Source organism: Hemitrygon akajei, chromosome 10 (assembly GCF_048418815.1).
Source record: "Hemitrygon akajei chromosome 10, sHemAka1.3, whole genome shotgun sequence".
NCBI classification, from domain to species: Eukaryota; Metazoa; Chordata; class Chondrichthyes; order Myliobatiformes; family Dasyatidae; genus Hemitrygon; species Hemitrygon akajei.
Window position 1 is genome coordinate 135,829,174 of NC_133133.1, and position 19,247 is coordinate 135,848,420.

Consider the following 19,247-nt stretch of genomic DNA (forward strand, 5'->3'; position numbering starts at 1 on the left):
TCTGTGTTATAAATAAAACTGATTCCTGAGCAAGTGCCTACTGGACTGGATTTTTTCTCCTGCTTTACTGTTTGTTCTAATGGGCCAGGTGGGAAGCTTCACTCTGCATGTCTGACAAAGGAATAAACAATTGCTTTATTGCTTTACAGAAGATTCTGTTGTGCGAGGGTGCAGATGCCCCATTGTGTTTTAGATGGAATCATTATCCTTCCTCACCTTCAGTTCTTTCTATGATTTTATTCATTACCTTCGTGAGTAGTGTTTTCTGCTCGTGCAATATCCTGCACATGCTTATAATCTAACATTTGCAGTACATTTACAATGTTCTATTGTTTGATCATACATTCAGTAGAGTAAGTTTTAGCATTGAAAGAGATTTTTTTCAATTTCTCCTGAAAATGCCTCGCTCTTTCACAATTGCCAAACTGATTCTGTTAATAAATTGGGTATCTCCAGTGTAATTGTAGAGCTCCCCCTCTATCTAAAATTATAGTTTACCAAATGATGCCTTTAAACACCATTGTTTAGTAGAAGTACCTCTCCAATGGGACCAGCTGGCACCAGTTAATTCAAGCAAAAATTATTGTTGACATATCAGAGGATTTCATACTTGAAATTGGTCATCTACACAATGAGATAAAATTTGATTTTCATTGAATTTTGGGTGTGGTGGAGTGTAACGTATCTTGCCAAATCTGCAATGTTTTGGATGAGGAAACTCCAGGACAATCAAAAGAAATCGAATTAACAGTTTGGGGCTATGCACTTGTGTTTTCTCAGGAGGTTGAACTCTGCCGCATCAACAGCCAGGATAAGTTGGGCCTAACAGTCTGCTACAGAACCGACGATGACGAAGACGATAGTGGGATCTATGTCAGTGAGGTAAGTTACAGTGGAAAGACACGAGCCAACAATGATCTTTAATGGCCCTGACTTGTGGATTGGCAGTGTGCCAAGCATTGTCACTTCTAATTGCTGTGGTAAATTGCATTGCCCAAGTAATATGATTATTGCAGCCTGTTTTCCTTAAGCAAGTGTTTCAATAGTAGATCTTAATTACTGAGCATTGTCAGAGGGGAAAAAGAATCACACGATAAAAATCTTATACAAAACTCTATTTGAATAACAACTGTATTAGTTCAGGGCAATAATTTAGGAATAAATCAATTCCTAAATTGATTTAGGAAATATTATATGCTGGACACAGTGTAATTAAGAGGTATAGTATTAGATATGCCCAAAATTCTCAAGGTCGCCGTTTGTGATGCAGTCCTTCCACACTGATAAGCCGCATCTATGGTGAGAAGTTACAGGGATGGTACTGTCAAGAGCTTCCCTTTTTTGTTATGATTCTGAGGTTAAAAAGAAGGTTTTCTTTCATTGCTTTCAGGCAGAAATAGAGATGCTCTTACTCTAAAGCAGGTCCTTAAATTGAACTAGTTATTTTGGTAAGGTCGTGAGATTGTGTGGATTGGAAGCATGAACCAATTTGACTGGCCCCTTGAAGGAAAGGAAGTCACTTAATGTCGTGAAGGTGGAATTCAAAGATTACAGTCATTAGGAAACAAAATTGTGAAGAGTGTTTGGCAATAGGTTATCAAAAAGTAATCATAAATGAGATTTAAAAAAGGGTCTCCATTACAGAGTAATAGCGGTTTAGGCAAGAATCCAACAGTAAAATGAGAGAAATGAATAGCTGAAGATAGCAATCATGCCAAAGGTGATGGATAGAGGTGTCCCTCAGTTACAGGGTCATCATTCAGCTCTGCACGATGTTGACTTTGATAGAGTATAATTTGTATTCCAAATTTGGCAGCAGACAATAACAAGAACTAGTATTAGACAGGAGCACCTATTAATCATGAATGCCACAGATCATCTGATCATCTAAACAATGGCCCCTTCTTAAAATTCCTATTTGTTGCTTATCTCATATGGCAGATTAAAAAAAAGTATAAATTTTCCTTCCCTCAATTCTGTGGAGTGTTTGGCTGCTGTGATTGAACATCAACAAATTTGAAATTGTCTGCTGCTGGTTGAGAAGTAGCAGGCGCAGTAACTACAGCATAGTATACATTGGGGGAATGCTTTGATTAAGCCTCTGTAGTCTCTGAGAACAAATCTTTTTATTAGTCTCTTGCCCCGGGTTATAAATGCCGAAGTATGGAAATTAAATGGTATCTTTGGTGCTTGGTCCTTTCTCAATCAATAAATGACATTTAGAAGCATGCTTAGACTGCAGGTCCTCCAGTGCTCAGCAACTTTTCCTTTTGAACAGCACTCACCTTTAAGATGTCTGCAGTCAAACTGCTTTTCCAATAGGTGAGACCTGATCAGCCCAGCTCACTGCAGACTTCATGCAGTTTTGTTTTGAAGAAATATTCTGTTTCTGTGGATCTTGTCATGGTCCTAACTGTGCACAAGTACATAAGAATCTTGGGGTAGTCCAGCATTATTTGGACCACCGGACCATGACCATCAGATTACAAAGGAAGACAGTGCCTGCTGAGATACCATTTCCTGTATTTTGTCCACCATTGGCCAATGCTAATTATCAACTGGCTATAAAGGCACAAGTGAATTACCTTTTGGGACCAGAAATCTCAAAAATTCCCTTCCTAACTCCTGAGCCTGCCTCTTCTCAAATGTGGTTAATGCTGGAAAAAATACCACAGATACTGGAAACCTGAAGTAAAGTGGAAACTGCTTGAAATGCTCAGCAGTGTTGGGAAAGTATGTTTCTTATGTTGTTGTTCTTGGGAAAAATACAGCAAGATTTAAGTCACAGAGAAAGGACGTAGGGGCTGAAAGGACAAAAATGGTTAGACTGCATTTGGAATATTACGTACAGATCTGGTCACCTTGCTGTAGGAAGGATCTAGTTAAGCTTGATAGGCTGAAGAAAGGATTCACTGCAATGTTGCCTGGACTGGAGGGCTTGAGTTATAAGGAGAGATTGGATAAGCTGGGATTGTTTTCCTGTAGCAAAGGCAACTGAGGGTGAAATTACATTAAAATTAAGAGAGGGATTGACAGTAGATAGTCAGTCTGTTTTTTTTTCTCCAGAGCAGGAGAATCTTAAAATCAGAGAACATTGGTTTAAGGTGAGAGGGGAAGGATTTCAATGGAGATCTTAAAGAGATGGAAGTGGGAGAGCAATGTCTGCACTATCAGAAGAAGAAGGGGAAGAGATCTGAAGGCCAGAAATGTGAAATGCTGGTTGTTAAAGCACTGAGACTGTAGAACTCAGTGCTAAATCCAGAGGCTTTAAAGCCACAAGCTCGTGTTGGATTAGTGTAGTTGACCAAAGAAAGAGTAGGATGAAAAACTAAAATGGCAAGAGCATTCCTGAGTAGTGAACGGAGGTGGTCTTCAATGTGCTTACTCAATCTGCATTTGGTTTCTCCAGCATTGGGGAAAACCACATCATTGTGAATATACACTGAGCACTGAATGTACCATGCTGAACTGGATGAAGTGCAAGGGAACTGTTGTTTCACCCAGAAGGACTATTTGGCTCCCTGGATAGTGAGATAAGAAGAGGTAAAAGGACTGATGTTGCATGAGAGAGCATTGTGAGAAGGGGAGTGGGCGTTGGTAGAGATGGAAAATTGAACCAGAGCATCCAAGAGGGACCAGGCCTTTGGAATACCAAATGGCGAGAGTATTAGAAGATAAGTCCAGTTGTGGAATCAGGTCAGATCTGTCCATGAATTTAGAAGTTGGTGAGCTGCAAGATGAGGCTGCTGCAGGAGGAAGGAGGGATCACTAAAAGCAAAAAGTGCAGGAACTGGAGATGAGATGTTTCAATTATGGTGAAGAGGACACCAAGGTTAGAGAACATGGAAGGCTCTAGTGCGTACACTATTATCATCAGAACAAACTTGATGAGGCTAGACTAACTGTGAAAATTAAATTGATTCCTTGAAATGTAGTCAAGATGTAGTGAAGTCATCTGTGGACCTAAAGTGGACTTTTGCTATTCAACTAAATCATGGTTGATCGACACTGAATTCCATTTCTCTGATTTTAACAATATTTGGTTGCCAAAGGATTTGAAATCAGTCACCCAGTAGCCTAACCTCAAGCATTATTTTACCTTTGCAGGTTGACCCAAATAGTATTGCTGCCAAAGACGGGCGCATCAGGGAAGGAGATCGGATTGTACAGGTAAACATGGAAAGACAAGACACTCTTGCCGTGACCAGAGTAGAAGGCGTATTGCAACGTGAACGAAGCAGATCTTAGTTGTGCAGCTAACTCCAAAGGTGCACTTGGGAAATGAACTGAGAAGGATCTAATTCTTGTTGTGCACAGTATAGGTTGAGTGTGATGAACGCAGCCCCACAGCAGGCACCACACCATGCTTGGGCCAGTCACGTAGTATTGTTGCCATGGCAACTCTCAGACTGGACCTTGCTGGATAGCACTCCAGTTTGGCAGAAGCCAGGACATAAAGAAATGGACTTTTCAAAGCAAATATAAGTTATAGAAAACGAATCTGCTTTGGTGCAGAGAAAACCACTGGCTTTCCATTCTTTACACAACTCTTTGTTTGCATGCCAGCGTTAAATTGCTTGCCAAGCAATAGTTGCACATAAGGAAATCTTTTTATAATGTCGGCAGAGTTCTTGATCAGTTCTTTCCGTTTTGTTTATGGCTGCTTTTTAATCTCCACCATGGGTGTAACAGTGCAACCTAACCAGATGTTGCAGGCAAAGAAGGTTTATAATGGTGTCCCACTGGGACTAGAATTGGGACCGTTCCTTTCTCTTTGATGTCTATTCATGAGCTAGAGTGGAGTATAAGGGGCATAATTTCAAAGTTTGCAGATGGTGTAAAATTTGGAAATGTGGAAATTCATAACGGACTCCGCTTGAAATATATCAGCGGGCAGCAAATGAGATCTCGTGCAGAGACGAGTGAAATCATTCATTTGAAAAGGAAGACTGAGGAAAATCACTTCAATCTAAACAATACAGTTTTAAAGAGAGTACTAGTTATGTACATGCATACAAAAAAATCTCTGGATCAGAATAAGACGAGCTGAGAAAGCTGTAACGAATGTAGGTGGGAGCTTGAAGTTGTTTAGGTAAAACGCAGGCATGATGAGCAAACCTGCTACTTCATAGTTCAAGTGCTATCTGAATAATTTCACCCTAATCTTAAATTGGCATGGCATGTTGGGCCGCTTTGGTGCTTTATGGCTTGGAAATTTTTGCATAGTCTCTGATGGCATCTCAAGAACATGGCTGCTGTTTCCACTTTATTTGATCTAGCATTGCCTGCACCTCTCCCAGCAACACTGCTTGAATCAGAGAGGGCTGCTGGAAGGAAGCACTGTACAGCATTGAAAGGCGTTTTGGTGTGAGAATGAACAAAGAAAATGAAAATATTGCTGGCCTGGCAGTAGGGGCTCAGCCATACCTCCTGTGATGTTGTCTATCTGCCAACTAGTGAACTGGTCAAATGCTTTTGGCTTTCTTGGAAGTATGAATGAAGCTGTTATTTCAGTTTCCTTTCTGTTTGATTGACCTTAAATTGCTTGCTGTCAGTACTCCAACTCAGACCAATGCTTCAGCCCATCAGCATTGTATCCGCTCTCCCATATTGGTCCAGCAACGGCTTGACATTCATCCTCACTGTGTAACTTTGTCAATCCTTCCAATTTTGACAATTGTTGGCTGTCCTCCAATCCCAGCTCAAGTATTGTCTATAGATTTGACCTGTCACAAATCTGGACCCTAAGACTGGATTGTTATCCCTCCCCTTCCCCATTGCTTCCTGTATTTAAATCGACCCTGCCTTTTAAAAAAAGTTTCTTAGAACTTAATTGTTTGTTGAAGTTTTTGGCTTCCTGTCCTGATGTATGGCTCAGTGTTAAGCACCTTGGATTACTTTACATCTTTAACAACATTATATAAAACATGAACTCACTCTTGTTCATCGTGCTGGATTTTCTTGTAAGAATAGAATGGACACTTTAAGTGTGATAATGAATAGGCTGTCATGTTAGTTCTCAAGATGAGGTGGTATGTTTTTAAGACTAGGATTACACAGTGATATTTTGTTTAAATTGCTGGTGTATTGGCCAGTACTTGCATCATGACTTGCAGCTGGAGTTGGGTGATTCAAGTCTGTTGTCAAGTCTGACATGATCATCCAATCTCATTGGGAAACTGAGACCTGACTTTGACCTACTAATATGATGAGCTCCTTTCATCTGCTCTTAGCAAAGGTCTTTAATCCCATGAAATTGGGTGAAGTTGCTCAGGTGTCTGGTAAGAGATGGCATCTTCAACATTACATTGGTGCAGCAAATGATGTTCTCCTGAGTCTGCAAGTTAAAGGTTGTTGAGTGTATTTTTGACTGTGGCTTGTAATTGTGTCGACAATCCTGCAGAGGGAGAGTGACCTGGGAATTTTGTTGTTATTCATTTACTAACTCATTGGCCACAAATGTTAAGAATGGAAACTGCAGAGACAAACTAGCCTTATAAAAGGAATATTTTTTCTTTATTGTTCCCATGGGTTGGAACTTTGCATGTGGCACTTACCTCACTTTGACAAAGCATTGTGAGTCCATAAATCTCTTTTACTGCTGGGTAAGTCGGCAGTGTTTCCTGTCGAATAAATGTAAAGGGCATGAGTTATCAAGACAATCTTCAGTCTGAGAAATGTCACGAGAAAGCCAAATGGCAAACTTGTGAAGTATACTCAATATGTTGCTGATGTTCCTTTGTTACTTTTGACAAGGAGCTTTCATTGTTTGTTTATACAAACCATTTATACCGTAATGTGTACACATACTGAAAACTACCATGCAGCTTCTTCAAAGAGAGGTTTAAAAGTCTCTGCAGCTGAATACTTGGGAGAGGGTGAAGTTCACGAACTGCAATATTTGTTGTGGTGTTACCTCTTTATAATTGGGGGAAACACAAATCTGACTTTCTTTAGTGCAGCTGTGCATTGTGTGTTAACTCGGCACGAGATCTCATTGGAAGCTGCATTGGCAGTTTCAAGAATGGAATAATGTGCGATCTTTAACAGATTTGTTCTGAGTGTGGGACAAGCCACTGAATCTGGAAGGTATTTGAAAACACTTGTGCCTGATGTTAATTGTACTGATAAGAGTTCTCTGAATTTTCTTTTTTGGGCAAAAAGAAGCAAGGGAGCTCAGTCAGACTCTCTGGTGTAATGACAGTATTACAAAAATACAGTGGACTATCAGTTACATTGCTGCCACTGGCACTCCAGAGAAAGGCAGTTTAATCAATTGTGATGCCCAAATCAGAACACTGCTCCTTATCTAAATATTTGTTTGCCCCTCAGTTGCATAACCTACAGCCATAAATAAGTAACACCCACTGTCCACACCACTTTTGACCCTCGAAGAAGTGAATTTTAAATCCACTACCAACTTTCCAATTAATGTAAAGTGTTTTTTTTCTGAAAGAGAAGTCCATAGTGGGTCTGTGAGGTGTTCCGAGGCAATGCAGCATTGTTTCTAATTGCATCCCCCACCAGTGTGGAGGTTGACTGATTCCAGCTCCAGCACTATTATCTCTGAGTGACACTTCCATTACTCTGAAGAGAAAAAAGATGGACGTCATCTGTCATCTACCAGGTAATTGTGTTCCTGGATGTATGTTGCTTAGGCACATGTTGGACATTTATGAACATTACGGCTTCCTGTTATGTCCAGCTTCCTTTACCGATCGATAACAACTTCTGCAGTAAGCACATAATTGAGTGACAGCACTTACTGCTGTGATCCCCAAGTGGAGTCTTTTGTGTGAAAAACCATGTCAATTCTTAATACAAATGAGCTGTAATTTGCTTTTTACTACATTCAGGGTTGATGTGGTGAAAATAAATTATATACTTTTTGATTTGATCTCTTCCTCCTTGTAGATAAATGGCAAGGATGTCCAAGACCGGGAAGAGGCGGTGGCATTGCTCTCTAGCGAGGAAAGCAGAAATATTCTACTGCTTGTTGCGAGACCAGAGATTCAGGTAATCACTGATTTACATAGAAAAGGGCATCTTTCGCTTCCTGAAAATCTTCATGATCAAACATTATATTTTGGAACACCACAAGATCCCAGAACAATTAATAATATAAATGGCAGTGTTAATTGAGGTATGGATACTGCCCAGGAGAGATTTACATTTTCACTTCTGCTAGGACTTCTAACTTTCCTTTGGTACTGCAGCTGAAGGATCAGGCTGGTTTATGTTAAAATCTCTGATGAGGGGCTTGAACCTGCAATCACACTGCTAAGAGTGAAGTTCAAACTGTGGTATTTCCCCGTGATCCCCAAAAAATAGTGGCCAGCTGCGATGTTGGAACTTCTCACAGCAGATAATTGTGTTTAAGCCAGAAGTTCCCTGAATCTGCTGTCAATTCTTGAAAAATTTAGTTACATGTTACTTCCCTGCTGCTTTATTCCTCCAGTGTTCCTCTTTCTTCCACATTACCCCATCCCATCAATCTCCTCTCATTCCCTGCTGCAGATAGTTTTTCAAAGTCCTAACATGTTATTGCGTTTTAGCTTTAGCAAACTCTTTCAGAACCCTCTAGGTTCTGTAGCATTTGACACTGTTGAATTTTACTCGAGACTGTAAGTTGGAACAATGTGAGAAGCAAAATAGATCTGCTTAGGTTAAAACCTAATTGCTTTGCATTCCGTTCATTTTCCACTGGACTCAGGAATTCCAGCCCTTTCAAACCTTTCGCGAATAAATCACGTGAATGAAAAAGCAGGAGTTCTGATAAAGGGACGTTGTTAAATATTCAGACTTTTTAGATCATCCTTTGTGTATATTTTCTAAATAAACTTGTAACTGTTTAAATGTAGGAGAGTGATAACTAGCCAATGACTGTTAAACCCATTTTCCCCACACACTTCTTGCAGCTCTGTGCTTCAAATATTTATCCAGTTTTCTATTAAATGAATGAACGCTCATATTCCAGTAGCGAACAATAGCATGCTCTGACAACCATGACATATAGAAATATCTCTGAAACCCTCTGTGACATTTTAAAATTGATGAGCCCTTGTTGCTGATGCTCCAACCAGTAGAAATGTGCTTTCCTTGATCATTCTGTTTCAACTTCGGTAAAAAAAAATCTGTTCCTATAGAAATGGTCCCAGTAATTTGAGTCATTCTTCTTAGCACAGTTCCCTAATCCAGGCATCATGCTTTCCAAATAATGTCTTAATACAGGGTTGTTCAAAACTAAAATTTGTCTCTACAATGCAGTACACAAGTTCATTGTTGCATCTGCACTGTCTTTTTATTAAATCCACAATTCTATGGACACTTATTCTGGCGTAATTCCCCAGTCTCATATATTCAAAGAATATTCAAACCCAGTAAGTTCACAGTGCCTTGACAGTTTAATAAAGTTTTACACTTTATTTATTTACTGCAAATGGCCATAATAAATCTGTCCAGTCTGGCAAATTGAAGCTTGTTACTCACTGCTGGCCAAGCAAACCATCCTTTCCCACTGTCTGGAAACACCGAGATAATATCCTGTTTTCTCAAATCCACTGGCAACAGGAGTTCAATCCCATGAGCCTGCTCTCCCAGTTGTTGAGGTCATGTGAACTGACTTCCTAAACCATAGTTGCAAGTCACTTAATACCTAATTTGTTAATCAAAGAAATGTCACTCTTGGATTTGAAGTAACTAATTGGGCCAGTAACTCTACTGGCCAAAGGGAGTCACAAATTTGGACTAGGCTCTGTGTGTAGTAATGCTTTATGTTTCCTTTGGAAAAGCTGTTATATCCTCTTCTCCCGGATCTCTGAACCAGCTGAAATAGTTTTAAGATTTCTACCAAATGTTAAGTTGCCTCTAAATCCTCTAAGCTCAAAAAAATTAGAATACTGGTTTGTGGAATTACTCCTTGTAAGTTGGCTCAAGAAGAACCAGGTGCATTATTTTGCACCACTTTTGGACTGTGTAAACAGCAGATCTAAGTAATGTACTACAGATAGAATGATTGGGACTCCTATAAAGCACCTTATAGATACTTGTGTTACTGTACAAAGGCCAGTGTTCCATTAGCCTTTCTGATTATCTCCTGCACCTCAGTCAAAGTTGAGTTTATTGTCATTTTCACAAGTACAGGTATGAACAGGTGCAATGAAGAACTTAACCTGCAGCAGCATCATAGGCACATAGCATCACATAGGCAGCAATCACACAAAAAGCATAAATTAAGTATAAAATATACACAATTTTAGTACAAAGTGATCAGGATAGTCGTACTGTTGCTAAACAGTAGTGGTGATTAGGATTTTGCTGGTTAGCTCAAAACTGAATAGTTGAATGGAAATAGCTACTCTTGAACCTGGCTTCTAAATGTCACCGGCATATAATAATGCATATGGTCCCTTGAGTTTCTTTGAACCTTCACTGCTTTTGAGAAAAGATCAAGTATTTGCAATGTTCTGATCAGTGTTTCTGAAACCTTGTGTCCAATTGCCCTGGAGGCTCTTTATGCCTTTTTTCATTACTAGCAACATGACTACTTTAATATTTTTGTGTCCGCCTCAATTCAGCTTTTTGTTTCCTTGAGCTGCACATCTATCTTCTTCCACAATGGTAAATATGGAAGCAAATTCATTATACAACTTGTCCCCACCATTTACCTACTTCCACTATTTGTCCACTGTTTACAACCTAATCCTCAGTTAAAACCACCCCTTTTTTCCCATATAAAGTATATATCCCTTGCAAGTTCTAGTTCCATATTTCTTATAGCTCTTACTTTGAATGCTACCGCACTTTTAAAATATATATTAGTTCTGTTTTTGCACGATTTTTAATCTATTCAATAAACGTACACTGTAATGTATTTATTTATTTATTATTTTCCTCTTCTATAGTTTGTATTGCATTGAACTGCCGCTGCTAAGTTAACAAATGTTATGACACGTGCAGTTGATAATAAATCTGCTTCTGTTTTGTCATCCTTTGTTCTTCTTTACTCCTCTCTCATTCTCTCAGATTTATTTGATTTTTCATTATTTGATACTTCTGTTATCCCCTTTATTATTGGTCACTCATGTGAGTCAACCAAGACTGTAGCCTCTTAGGATGCTAATGGACATGCATCACATTCTTTATTTTGTGCTGATTCTCCATTAAATTTTCCTTTGTCATATTCTACCTAAAGTCTTAGAGTCTCTGCCCATCACACTGACGTCGGTCTTCATCAAGACCAGGGGTTCCCAAACTTACCATTCACCAAGGGGTCTGTGGACCCCAGGTTTGGGAACTCCTGATCTCGACCCTTCATGTTTCTCACTTTCAAGTACAACACTGATATTGATCATACTACTTTTACGTTTAGTGGGATGTTCATACTCCATTAACGTTTTTAACTAAACCTGGCTCTCTGCAGTTGTCTGGCATCGATTCTGACCTCCAGCACAGACTGTGTGGAGTTTGCATGTTCTCCCTGTGGCACTGTGGGTTTCCCTCGGGGCTCTCCTGTTTCCTCCCACATCACAAACTCATGCTGACCAGTGGTTTAGTTGACCATTGTAAACTATCCCTAGTGTAGGTGACTGCTGGAAGAATCAGGGAGCATTAATGAGCATGTGAGAGAGGAAAGTGGAGGAAGTAGATTGCTCTGAGAGACGCTGAGGGCCAAATCACCTCTTTCAATTTCATAGGATAATAATGAAAAATAAATAATGTGGAAAATATAAATCACTAAACGTAAGACATATTACTTCAATAAGCCACCCTGAATACATATCAAACCATAACAACATTAAATGCCCTATTAAAACTAATCTGCCTTTGCTACTTGCTTATCTAATCTGCAATAATATATTTTCACGCTTCACAACTGCTATCAAGAGATTAATGTATAACCTCCACTATTCTCTTCATTTTTGTTTTAATGTTGACAGTAAAGGTAGATTTATTATATTTTATAGAAGTAATTTAACCAACCATTAATGCTACTTTAATTCTTCTATTGGATTCTATATTCTTGATATATTTTCCAGGATACTCCATTCTCAGTCCCTATTTCCCTACAGCCATGTTTCAGTAACAACTTCCAAACTGAATTTTTGCCTGCAGCTTTATTTGTCCTTTATGCTCTGTGCATTCATATATTTTGTTGGGTTTTAGTCCTTATGACCCTTCCTGCTTTAAATAGTGTTTATTTTAATTTCTGTGTCCAGGGGCTGTGCATATCTGCTTCTGTGTGTGTTTTTTTGGTAAATCTGTGCTACAGAGCCTGGTTTCCAGTTGACTTGGATCTCTTTGCTTTTGGGGGAAAAAACTTTGCTGTGCCACTTCCATATGAGTAATTCCTTACTCTAGGTAATTGTCATTCAGGCTACCTTTCTCATTTGAACTCTCCATCTTGGGCCATTTAATAAAGTTCTTATGACTATCCAATTTATCCTTTCCTCTAAGTTTATACAATAGCTTTCTTCTGAGAACAAGAACAGTCCCAGCACATTTCTTGTACTCTCCTCTAGTCCAAGCAACATCTCTGTTTCGCATAACTTAAATTCTGCTTCACATATGTCAACTAACTTCATTCTTGCTCTTGACCAGCATACTTACTATGATATACACCTTTTGGGAATCCACTCCCTACAATGCCTTTCTGTTCCAGCTGCATTTACAAATCCTCCACTAATGTTGAATGTAAGTCTGAATAAAGGCACATGATTCACTTCTTTATAACAATATGACTGCCTTTTACTTCTCATCCTCTGATTTGGAATTCACCATCAACTTGAGTAGATAGCAAATAACCAACAAATATTGGTCACACAAAGCTCACTCTGATGGATGAACATGCAATTACATGAAGTAGTCCAAAATATGATAGATCCACCAGAATCTGCGGATAGCGATATTCTAAACTGTACAGGTAGCTAGATAACCACATGTATTCCGGTTTATGATTTCTTGTTACATCCTAACTCCTTGCTCTTTTATCAGTTGGATGAGGGTTGGCTGGATGACGATCGAAATGATTTTCTCGATGAGCTACACATGGACATGTTGGAAGAGCAACACAATCAAGCGATGCAGTTTACAGCCACTGGTCTTGAGCAGGTAAGATATTGTGCATGTGGCAGCTTACCCCGGTGCCAATTGACTACCTCATTTCCTATATCACCATTGTGATTTGCATATTAGGAAATAGTTAATTGGTTGTGAAGGACTGTGAAACATCCTGAGGTTGGGATGTAACAATGTTGTTTGTGTCTTGTTTTCACTTAAGTGCCAACGACTGAGTTAATTACAGTAAAACAACTCCAACTTTGCTCAAGGCACCATACACTTTAACAGTCTTGCTACCCTTCGGATCAACGTGCTTCTGACAGCCATAATAACGCAGCATCTGAATCATTCTCAACAGGGCACATTGTTACCATGTTTTTGTTAATTTACAATGGTAATTTTATTGTGAAGGACCTACTATTTTTGCTTTTCAGTAAAATTTGAGGTGGAGCACTTTTAATTTCAGCATTTGCAGAGTCTAAGTCGACAGCAGATTATGCATGGTGTAGGTCTCTCTCTCTCTCTCTCTCTCTGTACAAATAATATTTTGACCATAAACTCAAGAGAAGAATCCCTGCTGTATCAGTGGAGACTGGTTAGCAGAGCACTACTCATGAAATACATTGAGTGTAAGGCCCATTTTGTTATGTACTTTGGTAAATGACTTGGAGCTCAGCTCCCAGGTGTGTGTACTGCAGGCTCCATGAGCTTGTGGTGACTTTGAATCTTGAGGAGATGGTATCAACTGAACTATTTCCCATTTGACCTCTAGATTAGCTCCACTGTAGCATGAAAGATTGTCAGAGGTGAGGAGCAGTAAAAAAAAAGATCATGTAAGATTTTAAGGATATGACTCTACCTTGCTTGATGTCGTCATCTCTACTCTCCTCTGCTATCCGTTTGGTTAAAATTGCAACTCACAATGTCATCATAAATTCTGGATCAGTGAGCCTTACTTCAGTGATGGGCAAATTATTGGAGAAGACTCCCAAGAGACAAGATTTATATACTTTGAGGAGCAAACTCTGATTAGCAACAGTCTGCATTGGCTTTGTGGGGCCATGCCTCACAAGTCTGACTGAGTTCTTTGGGGATGTGACAAAGTACATTGATGATGGCAGAGTAGTCGATGTAGTAAATACGGATTTCAGTAAGGCTTCTGATACGGCTCCCCATGAGAAGCTCATTCAGAAAGTCAGGAGGCATGGGATCCAGGATACTTGGCTGTGTGGATACAGAATTGTTTTGCTCATAGAGGACAAAAGATGGTAAAAGATAGGGTATATTCTCTCTGGAGTTTGGTATCAAGGGGTGTTTTGCAGGGATCTGTTCTGTGACCACTGCTCTTTGTGATCTTTATAAGTGTCTGGGATGAGGAAGTGGAAGGGTGGGTAGCAAGCTTGCAGATGACATGAAGGTTGGTGGAGTTGTGAATAGATTTTGCAATGGGACATTGGCAGCATGCAGAGCTGGGCTGAGAAGTGGCAGATGGAGTTCAACAAGTAAAGTATGAAGTGATTTACATTGTAAGGTCAAATTTGAAGGCAGAATACAGGGTAAATGGTAGAAAATTTGGCAGTGTGGAGGAACAGATGGATCTTGGTGTCCACAAAGTTGCCACACAAGTTGTCAAGTACGGTGTGTTTGATTTCATTAGGCAGGGGATTGAGTTCAAAAGTTGCAACGTTCTTGGTATGCATGGTGTCACTTTTCTGGATCATTTGGATCAGATCTGGGAAACGTGTGACATAGAACCATAGAACACTACAGCACAGTACAGGCCCTTCAGCCCTCCATGTTGTGCCGATCAATATAATCCTTAAAAAAAAGTACTAAACCACACTACCCCATAACCCCCTTTCATCCATGTGCCTGTCCAAGAGGCTCTTAAATACCCCTAAGGTTTTAGCCTCCACCACCATCCCTTGAAAGTCATTCCAGGCACTCACAACCCTCTGTGTATAAAACTTACCCCTGATGTCTCCCCTAAACTTCCCTCCCTTAATTTTGTACATATGCCCTCTGGTGTTTGCTATTGGTGCCCTGGGAAACAGGTACTGACTATCCACCCAATCTATGCCTCTCATAATCTTGTAGACCTCTATCAAGTCTCCTCTCATTCTTCTACGCCCCAAAGAGAAAAGTCCCAGCTCTGCTAACCTTGCTTCATATGACTTGTTCTCCAAACCAGGCAACATCCTGGTAAATCTCCTCTGCACCCCCTCCATAGCTTCAACATCCTTCCTATAATGAGGTGACCAGAATTGAACACAATACTCTAAGTGCGGTCTCACCAGAGATTTGTAGAGTTGCAACATGACCTCTCTACTCTTGAACTCAATCCCCCTGTTAATGAAGCCTAGCATCCCATAGGCCTTCTTAACTACTCTATCAACATGCGCAGCGACCTTGAGGGATGTATGGATTTGAACCCCAAGGTCCCTTTGTTCATCCACACTCTTAAGTAACTGACCATTAATCCTGTAATCAGCCTTCTTGGTTGTCCATTCAAAATGCATCACCTCACATTTATCCAGATTGAACTCTATTTGCCATTTTTCTGCCCAACTCTGCAGCCTGTCTATATCCTCTTGTAACCTTCGAGAACCTGCAGCTCCATCCACAGCTCCTCCAATCTTCATGTCATCCGCAAACTTACTCACCCATCCTTCTGCCTCTACATCCAGGTCATTTATAAAAATCACAAATAGCAGGGGTCCCAGGACAGATCCCTGCGGCACTCCACTAGTCACCGACCTCCAGGCAGAATACTTTCCTTCCACAACTACCCTCTGCTTTCTTCCTTTAAGCCAATTTTTTATCCAAACAGCCAAGGTTCCAATTAGCCCATGCCTCATGACTTTCTGGATGAGTCTCTCGTGAGGGACCTTGTCAAATGCCTTGCTAAAGTCCATGTAGACCACATCCACTGCCCTTCTCTCATCAATTTCTTTTGTTACCTCTTCAAAAAAAACTCAATCAGGCTCGTGAGGCACGACCTTTCCTTCACAAAGCCATGTTGACTATCATGAGTAGACTGTACTTCTCCAAATGCTCATAGATCCTATCCTTAAGAATCCTTTCCAGCAGTTTGCAGACCACCGATGTAAGACTCACCGGTCTATAGTTCCCAGGTTTCTCCCTATTACCTTTTTTAAACAAGGGAACTACATTTGCCATTCTCCAGTCCTCCGGCACTTCCCCTGTAGCCAAAGAGGATTCAAAGATCATAGTTAATGCTCCAGCGATCTCTTCTTTCAATTCCCACAACATCCTGAGGTGTATTATATCCGGCCCTGGGAATTTATCAATCTTGATGTTTTTAGGAAGATCCAACACTACTTCTTCCTTAATCTACACATTGTCCAGCACATAGGCCTGCTCTATTTCGACCTCACCCTGATCAAGATCCTTTTCACTTGCAAATACTGAAGCAAAGTATTCATTTAGGACCTCCCCAACCTCCTATGCCTCCAGGCACATGTTGCCCTCTTTATCCTTTAGCGGTCCCACCTTCGTTCTCGTCATCCTCCTGTTCTTCACATATGCATAGAACGCCATGGAGTTCTCCTTCATCCTACGTGCCAAGGCCTTCTCATGCCCCCTTTGAGCTCTCCTAAGTCCGTTCTTTAGCTCCTTCCTGTCTACCCTATATTTCTCATAAGCCCCTCCTACTTCCTGCTTCTTATATCTAACATAAGCTTCCTTTTTCCTCTTGACAAGTTGCCTCACATGTTTCGTCAGCCACGGTTCCCTTTTTCTACCATTTTTTTCCTTGCCTCAGTGGGACAAACCTATCCTGAACCCAGCTCAAGTGGTCCCTAAACTTCTCCCACGTTACTTCTGTGCTTTCCCCTTTGAACATCTGTTTCCAATTTACTCTCGCTAGTTCCTGCCCTTCCTCCCTTCAAAGTTAGTCCTTCCCCAGTTAAGCACTTTACCATTTCATCTGATTTTATCCCTTTCCATAGCTATGCTGAAGCTAACGGAGTTGTGGTCACTCTCACCAAAATGCTCCCCCACCAAGAGGTCTGTCACCTGACCAGGTTCATTACCCAGAACTAGATCCAGTATAGCCTCTCCTCTCGTCAGCCGGTCTACATACTGTGTCAGGAATCCTTCTTGAACACACCTGACAAATTCAGCCCCATCTATCTCCCTTGCACTCAGGAGGTGCCAGTCAATATGAGGGAAGTTGAAATCACCCATAACTACTACCCTGTATTTCCTGCACCATTCTAAAATTTGCCTACTTATCTGCTCCTCAGTGTCCCGAGGGCTATTTGGGTCTAAAGGCTACTCCCGGCACAGTGATTGATCCCTTCCTATTTCTGACTTCCACCCAGACCAACTCAGTAGGCACTCCCTCTGTGTCCTCCCTTTCTATAGCCGTGATACTATCCCTGACCAGTAATGCCACTCCACCCCCCCCCCCCCCCACTTTTCTACCTCCCATCCTATTCCTTCTAAAACACCTAAACCCCGGTACCTGCATCATCCAATCCTGCCCTTCCTCCAACCAAGTTTCAGTAACGGCCACAACATCGTAGTTCCACGTACTAATCCATGCTCTAAGTTCATCCTCCTTGTTCCTAATACTCCTAGCTTTGAAATAGACACATTTCAACCCCTTTAACTGGCTACAATTATGTTTCGTCCCCTGCCTGTTTTCCAGATTTTCCAGATTTTTTCCCCGGGTGATCACATGGGTTTGGGCGGGATGAATAATAAAATAAAATGGGCGGCATGGTGCCCTGTTGCCTTGTGGGATTCGGTGAAAACTAGAGTTAAGATTGGATCAGCCATGATCTTGTTGAATGGCGGAGCAGGCTTGAGGGGTCGATTGGCCTACTCCTGCTCCTATCTCTTATGTTCTTATGTTATGTTGACCCTGAGACAGCAAAGCAGCCCCAAACCATGATGCTCCTTCCGCCATGTTTCACAGTTGGGATAAGGTTTTGGTTATGGGGTGGAGTGCCCTTTTTCCTACAAAAATGGCAATGTGCATTTCTGACAAAAAGTTTAACTTTTGTCTCATCTGTCCACAGAATGTTGTCCCAGAGGCATTCTAGAACACCCAGGTGGTCTTTTGCAAACTTGAGATGTGCAGCAATGCTTTTCTTTGGGAGAGCAGTGGCTCCAGGAACACCATTCTTGTCCAGTGATTTTCTTATAGTGGACAGATGAACAGGGACTTTAGCAAGTTCTAGAGATTTCTGCAGCTCTTTTACGGTTACCTTTGTGTTCTTTTTCACCTCCTTCAGCATTGCACACTGTGCTCTTGGTGTGATCTTTGCAGGATGCCCACTCTAGGGAGAGTAGTAACAGCACTGAGTTTCCTCCAGTTGTAGATTATTTCTCTCATTGTGGACTGATGAACACTCAGGTCTTTAGAAATGCTTTTGTAGCCTTTTCCAGCTTGATTCATCTCTACAATTCTTCTTCTACTCTCCTCTGAAAGTTGTTTTGATTGAGGAAGGGTGCACATGAACAGAACTTTCTTGACAAAAGCAGGCTCTGTCAGGAACCTGACTCTGTATGTCTTTTTTATAGGGCAGGTCACCTCTACAACCCACACCTCCAATATCATCTCATTGATTGGAGTACCTGACTCCAAATAGCTTTTGTAAAAGGCATTACGCCAGGAGTTCACATACTTTTTCCAACAAATACATGTAATATTGGATAATTCTTCTCAATGAATAAATGAACAAGTATAATGTTTTCTGTGTTATTTATTTAATTTTGTTCTCTTAATCTAGTTTTAGGATTTATATGAAGATCTGATTACATTTTAGGTCATATTTATGCAGGAATAGAGAAAATTCTACAGGGTTCACAAACTTTCTTGAATATACAGACCTCCGAACAGTAGCCAGGATGTGGGCTACAAATTACAATGGGAGATAGAAAAGGCATGTAAAAAGGGCAATGTTGCAATAATCATGAGGGATTTCAATATGCTGATAGATTGGGAAAATCTGGTTGGTGCTGGATCCCAAGTGAGGTAATTGTGGAATGCCTACAAAATGGCTTTTTATAGCAGCTTGTGGTTCTGCCCACTAGGAGAATGAGATTTCTGGATAGGGTATTATCTAATGACCCAGATTTGATGAGAAAGCAAAAGGTAAAGTGAGCCTTTGAAGGCCGTAATCATATGATAGAATTCACCCTTCAGGTTGAGAAGG

General features: G+C 40.6%; 1 protein-coding gene across 4 annotated transcripts in view; it reads left to right on the top strand.

Annotated features, from left to right (window-relative positions):
• Positions 1 to 19,247, top strand: part of LOC140734702 (PDZ domain-containing RING finger protein 4-like) — a 465,241-nt gene that overhangs the window by 440,702 nt on the left and 5,292 nt on the right. For all 4 annotated transcript variants that reach the window (XM_073059028.1, XM_073059030.1, XM_073059031.1 and 1 more), the window contains 4 exons: positions 781 to 882; positions 4,108 to 4,170; positions 7,915 to 8,016; positions 12,994 to 13,110. In XM_073059028.1, coding sequence (XP_072915129.1) covers positions 781 to 882; positions 4,108 to 4,170; positions 7,915 to 8,016; positions 12,994 to 13,110 — 384 coding nt within the window. The remainder of the gene's footprint in view (positions 1 to 780; positions 883 to 4,107; positions 4,171 to 7,914; positions 8,017 to 12,993; positions 13,111 to 19,247) is intronic.